Below are 9,177 nucleotides of genomic sequence, written 5' to 3'. Positions count from 1 at the left end.
TCTGTTCGCAGACGACATAGTTTTATTTTCAGATTCATTTATTAAGCCCAGCCACATACTAAATGTGCTCGCTAAATACTGCTCTATAAGCAACCTAAAAGTCAATGTCCAAAAATCTAAAGCACCAGGTCCTATCAACAGCTAGGTCATTCCAGCCCCCAATGCAATCAGTTTTTGATTGAAACCCATTCACACTCTCCTCACTCTTAAATACATGGAGCTCAGCATCAAAGTTGCAGGTCAAAAATTTTACAGCAAAACCAAAATATTGTAAATGCTGAATTACCACAATTATATTTTATGCATAAAAAGAAGATTGCATGTGCTTAATTTAATCTAACAGCATTCCTAGTTCTTAAGCTGCGTTTTTCTGTTCATTGTAAGAGCAGAGTAGTACTAATTTTAGAATTATTTTAGTTTTCAATGTTAGAAGTATTAATCACTTTTTCACTCACAAAACAGCAAATTCAGTTGTTACGGCCAAGCTTTCGACCTATTTTAAGGTCATCATCAGTTCCTATGTTAATTTCACATTATGAAATGCAATTGTTAAATCCATTCTACAAATATGTCCCAAACTTCAGACTTAACCACTGCAATCTGGCCCTTTGGCTAAAAATACAATACAAAAAGGTGATTAAAAGAAAGTGGCAGTGCCAATGGGCCGAATCGGCACAGAAGCTCTCACTTATCAAGAGCACTGTTGGTAGGTGGCTCATGGAGGATCTGACTCTTAGAAGAAGGGTCATCCTCACTCAATGAAGAACAGCCATGCAAGATTGACACTTACTTTGTGCCAAACCCTGCATATGTGACCACATGTAGAGAAATGTTAGGTTTATAATTCCAATGTTCAAGCTACGTCATCTGTAATTTTTTTAGACGTGAATCTTGCAGTTTTAACACCTTGCAAATATATTTCATGTGCAATTCTAGCATAAATATGTATATGGGAAAGCATGCATTTTGGTGATGATTCAGGGAGAGAGTAGTGAGACACTTCTCAAAGCCCACTGACAATTCAAGCTATTGTAATTTACAACAAATTACCAGCCCGGGAGTTGGCACTCCGAGCCCAGAGGTCAGACCTCATCTTAGCCACCAATCTCACACTCACACTCACTCTTAAATACATTAATTTCTAATTACATAATATTCACTCAGGCTAGTAAATTACTTAATATTCTTCCATAACACTTCTCACTTATTACATAACTAACTTAATTGAGATATCAATTGGTACTCAATATTCTGCCATTGGCCCTCTAACACTACACATTCATGCCAATAAATACCTTCAGACTCAACAGCAAAACTATCAGTTCTATATACAGTAAAACAACACTGTTTCCTCCAAGAATCAGGACAGATGACCCAAATTTTCGCTGACCTGCACAAGCACAGTTCTCAAATCGGGTGACATTGCTAGTCGCTCTCTACTAGAGCCAAGCAACAACATTCAGTTGTGGGACACATCGAGCAACCTTTCTCTAATATGTGAGGAATGTAAGTAGGAAAGACTATTTAAGAGTGAGGAGAGTGTGTAATAATTGAATTTGCTTTTTTCTTCATGATCCAGAGGGTTCATGAATTATTTTAGTTTCATTTCTTTTATTTTAACAACATTCTTGATTATAATAGTTTTTCCTATTTTTTTAAACAATGATGTCTTAATTTTTACATTATTTTATAGTTTCAACGATTTTTTGAATGTTTTAATTACACTATGTTTAAAAATCAATAAAACCATTATTTCAATAATTAATTTTGTATTTTAAATAACTAATTAGACCTCCAGGAGGAAAGCATATTAGTTTGGGTCAAAAATAATCTTAGTAAAACTTACTACATGGATATTTATGGTTTGTATGTTATCTGTTATTGTCACAAATAAATTAATACCCCCTAATACAGTCGTTGACCACTATTATTGTAAGAGCAAACCATCGAACTTAAAATTACTGAGACCGATATATGCAAAAGTCACAATTCAAAAAGCTGTAGTTTTTATTGCCAACATCCTTAAGAGCGTGTACTTAAAACATAAATTTAAAAAAAAGTAAACGTCCATCTGTCTCTTCTGTAAAATTTTCTTTTTTTTTTTAGTTGTGTCTCTTTTCTTGTGAGTGTGTGACATGATAGCTTCTCTGCCGATTATGGGCAGTATTCAGCTTTACCCAAGGGTATCCAGTGCCCTGACCAATTTTGGGGGCTGGAACGTGACAGGCCTTACATAAGAACGGTGCAATATTTTTTCCATTTTTTTAAAAAGTCGACAAGAGTTCAGAAAGAATTTTTACCAAAATATCTAATTTCAATGAGCACTTTTAGGGGGCAGTTGGAAATGATCATATGACTGGACGGACGCCAATCTTGTAAGGAATTTAATTCGGATTGTAAGCTAAATCAGTCTAGATTTTCGATTGTGTGATAAAGCTTGAGGTCGCCTGCAGAAAGTAAGAAAGTACAATGTTTAATACTTGTAAGTTGAATAGGAGAGGAGACAAACGATCCCCTTTGGGTAGTCCTGACTGGAATTTCGTTAGAGCAGTTAATGATTTTATTAAAGAAACAATCTAAACCAAAATCTTATGCCTTATTATTGCCGAATATAAAGAGAAAAAATTGCCTTTTAACCGTTTATAAGTTAAATATGTAAAAAATGAAGTTAAAAATGAAACACGATTATGAAAAGCAAGTTTGTTTCAGGAACTTCGATGACGTATTTACTTTTTTGTTTGTCTTTGGGTAAATGCTAAATAGGTTAAACATAAAAGCTCAAGAGATTAGAGAAGTATGTGTTCGTTCGGCGACGAATGTTGGATTGAAGTTTTTAATTTTGTGGAGTAGATTAGTAGTCATTTTATCGCTGTTAATTATCTTTATAAGATTAAGGTTCGCCGACCTTTACTCGCCGGTTGTTTCCTAGGGTGTTTTAAATAATTTTTTTTATATTTTATTTGTTATAGTGTTTTGGTCGTATTTAATCGAAAAGGTTTAAGGCACAGGACTGTCTTGACCTGGGAGTGGAACCAGCAACCTTCGCGAAGGATATCAAGGCTATTGGTAGGGATGTCGATAACGATCCTTGGTAGTCGGTCCTTCTCGGCTCTCTCGACGTCCATTCTCGGCCGGACGCTAAACCCATTTTCTTCCGCTTACGTTCGACACTTCGCTGACAAAAAACCAAAGAGAAAAATGGTCAGGGTATGTATAACCATTTTTTATCTTTTTTGCTTTTTTATAACACATCCTGAATATTTATTCAATATTTTTTAAATACAAAATCATTTTCTATTTGATTAAAAATAATTTTGAACCCGACAAAAGACAACTTTCACTTGGCACTCTAACTGATACTTGTTGAATGTTGTCAAAGAATCTTGATATCCTTCCCAACTTCCCCCCCCCAACTAGTTGATTGGTTAATTAATTAATTTTTAATTATTCAATACTTTCTTTCGCAATCATTAGACACCTTTTTATTTAAATTTAAATTCAAGTGAAAATGTCAGACCAAAAAAGAATGTGCCTTATTATACATATGTTAACATATTGAATAATTAATTATAGCAATAAATTCATAATTAAAATATTGATTTTTTTATAGCTAAAACCTAGTGAGCTTGGTAAAAGAATTTTTTTAAATTTTATTACAATAATGACAAGGTAGAGAGAGAACATTTAAAATATGAAAAACATTGAAATATTAAACATTGGCAATAATAAAAGACTAAGAATATACAAGAATATATATAGACAGTATAATTTAAATACCAATATGTGAATACTAAAAGGATTTGACTAGTAAATAAAAACAATTGTAAATAACATTAAATAATTTTGCATACATACATTTATATACATATACAACAACAATCAACCAGCACATCCGATATACATACACATATACCAGATGTACTAATTAACCGTTGTACAAGTTCCTCTTGAATTGCTCTTCAAACTGGCTTTAGATGTATTATTAATATCTATACTGTAGGGTAGCATATTGACCAGATCCATCATAAACATCATGTTTCAAGAGTCTTATGGCTTTTATCTCTGGATTTTACATGTACCATGTTTTGTTCCATTTTTCTTCATGTTGTGCTTATCTTATCTATTGTATTTTTCCTAAATGGACACACAGTTACCTAAAACATTCTATTTTTAATTGTTGTTTTTTCTTGTTCAATTATTTCCTCCGTGCTAAAGTGATACTTGGTTGTTTTTAATTTTTTTTTGTTCTGATGGTGCAACTGACTTGCCGCTCTAGGTCAATTTAAACATTTTCTCTGTGAATTGTATATATTCTTTTTTGTTGCTAGAAGCTTGCAGCATTGTTTAAAACAGTTACTATGTAAAAGTTAAGTTTGAAAATTCAGCATTGAAAATTTCCACGTTCTTTGTGTACTGTATATGGGAGAGTGAAAAGTGCAGTTGGTACAGGAAAATTAATGGTAGAATACTGTTTTAATTGATTACTGGGATGTGAAAATTGAGGTATAACAGCAATTCTGGGGAGTCAATATATTATTAAGAAGGCCGTCAATAAATATAATGTATGGCATATTTTTACTTGCATTGAGGGCATATAAATTAAAAGAACTTGATTTGTTGCGAGGGGAGACTAATTTCATGAATTTTGCTTGTAGTTTTTCTAACATTTGGATGTTGATATTTGTATGTGGATGCCAAACAGAACTAGCATACTCTAGAACTGGTTGGACTATTGAAGTAAGGTAAAGACAGATTAGAGGAATAGTTTCTGCAAAGTGAAAGGAGGATCTATAAAGAAATCCTAGTAGTTTGTATACCCTTTTGCAAATGGTTTCTATGTGTAAGTTTAATACCAGATAGTTTTGTTAATTGAGTTTATTAATGGTATATTGAAAAGAAACATTTGAAACTTTACAGGAGTAAGTTCAAAGACATGTTATTTTTATAGCACCATTTGTATAAGTTGTCTAGTGAATGCTGTATTAGAGATGGAGTGAAATAATTTTAGATTGCCTGCAAATAATACGAATTCTGTGAAAACATTTTTTTAGAAAGATGTGAAACCATATGAGCGTAGTATTACTAAAGCCAAATCTTTGTTTTAGAAGTAATACATTTTGATCAACCAAGTCAAAGAGAACTTATAATTTTGATTTACAGGTAGAAATGGTATACTGCTGAAATATAAACAAAAATTATAATTATCACGTGTATATACACACATACATCCTATAGTAACTTTAAGTTTTAATTATTTATGTAGTTGTAAAAAATTGTCAGTAATTTTCTTCAAAACTCTGGTTTCCAAGTGCTGATCGAAAGCTCTGTCACTTATGTGTGTTAATAATTAATGTTTATCTCAAGCATGTGCCAAATCGCATACAACTAAATGAAATACACACACACACTCTCTCTCTCTCTCTCTCTCTCTCTCTCTCTCTCTCTCTCAGCAGCCTTATACCCGTTTATGAAAACAAGGTGAAAACTGGCCTAAGTCAATCTAAGTTTCAAGAACTTAGATTGATGAGCAATTTTTTTACTTTTGTAAAGTCTATAAAGAAATAGTTACACATTCCTCAATTGCAATTAACTTCCCTTTTTTTATATTATCAGTAGTGAAAAGGTCAAGGAGATGTACTGATACGGCCTTATGTAATGTTAGTATTTTGATCCAGAGTACATATTTATTTGCTTGTAGACGTTTTATTTTTATTTTCACAATAAACATAAACTTTTTTTCATATGCATTTTTACCAACTCAGTAGACCAAATGCAACAATTTTTTAGCAGAATAATTCCTTGTCTTCTTTATTTATTTTATCATATCAAAAATGTATTAAATGCATTCTTTCTGAAAAATCATTTGCAACAACAGCATCTGGTGTTAAGAATGTGCCAACAGGGCTTTGAAGGTAAACTTGTTGAATATAAATAAGCATATTATATAAGCGTGTTTTTTTTCTCCAATAATGTCATAAACAATAATAGCGAACATGACTGGATCTGAATCATTGGGGGAGAATACTGACAGTTTTAATATTTTAATTGAAAGTGGTCATTGAACCTTAGAATAAAGCAATTGGCTATTAAACTTGGTGATTACAAACCAAACAAAAATGAACTATACATTTTCCATTTTTATGGGCTTCACTGTGAGCATCAAAAGTCGTTTAAAATGGTTTTATATGTAACAAATAAAATTTAATAAAGTTTATGCTAGGTGTCGGTGAATTTATGTTGAACCAATTGGGTCCGTCTTTACTGTGGGTGAAGAACAATAAATTAAAATTTAGTTACTCTTCTTTAACCCTGTGTATATTTTCGGATGTTTAAACAAAATACGACCTATTCATAATAAATATTGTCCAAGTTTAATGACAGAACCAGTGGCTTTGTCCACTTTCATTTTAGTTTGCCTATTCTCCTTTGTTTGCCAGACACGTTATTGCCACCATTGGTGTGTGTTATATCAGTCATTCTGTTCAGACAAATAATACACAATTTTTTTTTTTTTTTTTTTTATTAAAACACGAATATTCTGGATCTTAATATGGGCTGGTTGGAAAAACAAATTCAATTGTTATCTGTCAAGCTTTCGTTGTATTTTAAGGTCATCAGCAGGCAAAAAAATATGTCTACAAATTGAGAATAGAGACCATACCGAGATCCAGAGTAATCATGAGTAAAAAGGGGGCTGATTCATCAACACTTTAAACTAAAATTAAAACTGGTCTTCATAGACCAACCATTAATCTTACAATATATATATATAAATAAATAAATTGGCGCTCTTTTTCTTTTCTTTTTTTTTTAATTGATTGTTTGTCATTCAGATTGATAAAGAAAGGAGTATATTATGACTTTTAGAAGCCTTGAAGAGGGAAGCAAGAATAAATAAAATTTTTACATATTCTTATGAACCCGTTAGTACGATAAGATTTGAACATCACTAATCTCTAAATTTTTTCACTACACTAGTTCAAATGGCTTTGTCCTTTTCAACTGTCTAATGATGTTTTGGTTACGTAGGGGTTATATAGAAGTTTTTGAATGGTAGGAGCTGCCGAAATCTTGTGCAGGCTGAGGCGAGACCTCAGGGATTTTATGATCCGTATATAAAGTCCATGGGGACTGAAGGTAGACCTTAAATCTATTTCTGTCCTTTTTATCCCTTAGTGTTATCTTTCCGTCTCAGCTTGTCATCTAGGGTCTACCAGATATTTAGCTGTATTGCTGTACGGTATAATGGTTACATCAATGGTGAGAGATGGAGTTGATTCAATTTTTTTTATTTTTAAAATTTATATGTATAGATTTAGGCCTCTTTCAGATGAAGCAATTAGTTGATTTAACTAGTTGAATGGGCGGCTGGTGTCAAGGAGTGTAGCCGGGTAGCAAATGCTTTGAAACCATCCAAACCCCTTCAAACGCAGTCAACTCGTCCGCCTATACAGGTGGCCAGCAGGCACAGTGCCTCTAACGCTCTCATCCCCACTGATTGACTCAACTCAAAGGACACTAGTCGGCATTCTTCTTTCACACCGGTTGCCGATTTGAGTCAACTGAATTCGGTATGGGAAGTGTTCTTACTTCAAATTTCAATGCGAAACAGTTTATTGAAGAAGTTCAGATTAATCCTGCGATATGGGGTATGAAGTTTAATGAACATTGTGATAAAATTAAAAGAAGTAAAACTTGGAGAGAAGTGGCATGCAAATGTTATCCCAATTTCAACAGCATGGAGCTTGCCAAGCAAGCACAAGAAATGCTCCTGCTTCCTTGAGTTCTACATCATACTGAACTTCCGTTCCGAAGAGAAGTTGATTCCACAAGTTGCCTTATGTGAAATGAGTGAAGAAAATTTGCCTTCACATGGCAGTAACTTGTTGAAAGTCAACTCAGTTGAATCAACTAACTACCCCTTATGTGAAACTAGCCTTAAGCTTATTGAGCTCAATGCTCCGTTTTTTTTTTAAACACAAGTTCACACTTGAAGCATTTTGGAAAAATGGGTAATGTTTGGTCCTACTGATATCAATGCAATTTCTACACAACCCATTCTCAGAAAATCACTGGTAGCAACTAAATTATGGGACCTAGTATGCTCCCTTGTGACACTCCCGCATCTATTTTTCTTAGTTCTGAATGTCAATCTATGTTTGACTTTAAAATGTGATACTATCTTTGGTAGCATATAACTTGGTTTTTTGATAAGTTTTTGTATGTTGATTCCAGACTTTGCCAAAAGACAGTGAAACATCAAAGAAGATAAAATAACAAGTTTTTCTTACAATGATTATTTTAAATTAACATTTGTTACTCGATGAATTTGGTCTATTGTTGAAAATACATAAAATGAACAATTTTTAATGGAGCTGAACTTAAGTTGTTAAATTTTTTGTCTGTTTAGTCTTGTCATAACATAAGTTTCTTATTTCTTTTTCAAAATGGTCATATTGAAGTTATTATTTTATAAGTAGGAATTTTTGATTGATTATTATATTATAATTTATCATTTTAGCCAGTGAAATTAACTGGTGAGGACAGAGAGAATAAGCTGCAGACGCTCCAAAACAACGGATGGACCCTCCACGAAAGTCGAGATGCTATTTGTAAAACCTTTAAATTTAAAAATTTTGTTGAGGTAATTTGATTTCCTTCTCTCAAGTAATAGTAGATTAGCTACTTTACAAATAATGTATATAATAAATTAAATTTAATTACATTTATATCACTTTGTTTTTAGGCGTTTGACTTCATGAAAGCTGTCGCTGGTCCTGCTGAAGAAATGGATCACCATCCAGAATGGTTTAATGTCTACAACAGAGTTGATATAACTTTGAGCACTCACGATTGCAATGGACTTAGTGAAAACGATGTTAAATTAGCATCAGTAATTGATTCATTGAACAAAAAATAAATATCTGTATAGATTTAAAATATATTTGGACCATATGACAATAATGTAATACAAATATATTATCCAGTAGGTTTTGTTTTCTTGTCCTCATTTCAGAATTTAATAATGGAACTTTTCTCTTATATTACATGCATATTTTGTTATGTCCTTTGTTTTAAATATAGTGGGTAAAAAAATTATTCAACCCTTTTCATTTTCTTCTTTCATTTTATTTTGAAGCAAAACCCTTCTTTGGCCTGTAAACTAGATGATTTAAC

General features: G+C 32.5%; 1 protein-coding gene across 1 annotated transcript; it reads left to right on the top strand.

Moving 5' to 3' along the window:
• The first annotated feature begins 2,737 nt into the window (after positions 1-2,737).
• LOC106670688 lies at positions 2,738-9,099 on the top strand. Its single transcript, XM_014401213.2, has 4 exons — positions 2,738-2,895; positions 2,970-3,207; positions 8,522-8,644; positions 8,747-9,099. The coding sequence occupies exons 1-4, from the start codon at positions 2,753-2,755 to the stop codon at positions 8,918-8,920; spliced, it is 678 nt and encodes a 225-aa protein (XP_014256699.1). The 5' UTR covers positions 2,738-2,752; the 3' UTR covers positions 8,921-9,099.
• The last annotated feature ends 78 nt before the right edge of the window (positions 9,100-9,177 follow it).

Source organism: Cimex lectularius, unplaced genomic scaffold (assembly GCF_000648675.2).
Source record: "Cimex lectularius strain Harlan isolate CLEC.00 unplaced genomic scaffold, Clec_2.1 scaffold107, whole genome shotgun sequence".
NCBI classification, from domain to species: domain Eukaryota; kingdom Metazoa; phylum Arthropoda; class Insecta; order Hemiptera; family Cimicidae; genus Cimex; species Cimex lectularius.
This window is presented reverse-complemented; position numbering and strand designations above follow the sequence as displayed.

What these genes read in the sequence shown, in the direction of transcription:
- LOC106670688 (XM_014401213.2), top strand. Translation starts at nt 2,753, where the DNA reads ATGCTAAATAGGTTAAACATAAAAGCTCAAGAGATTAGAGAAGTATGT. An exon ending in ATTATCTTTATAAGATTAAG is followed by an intron (nt 2,896 to 2,969) that starts GTTCGCCGACCT and finishes TATTTGTTATAG; the next exon opens with TGTTTTGGTCGTATTTAATC. An exon ending in CAAAGAGAAAAATGGTCAGG is followed by an intron (nt 3,208 to 8,521) that starts GTATGTATAACC and finishes TTATCATTTTAG; the next exon opens with CCAGTGAAATTAACTGGTGA.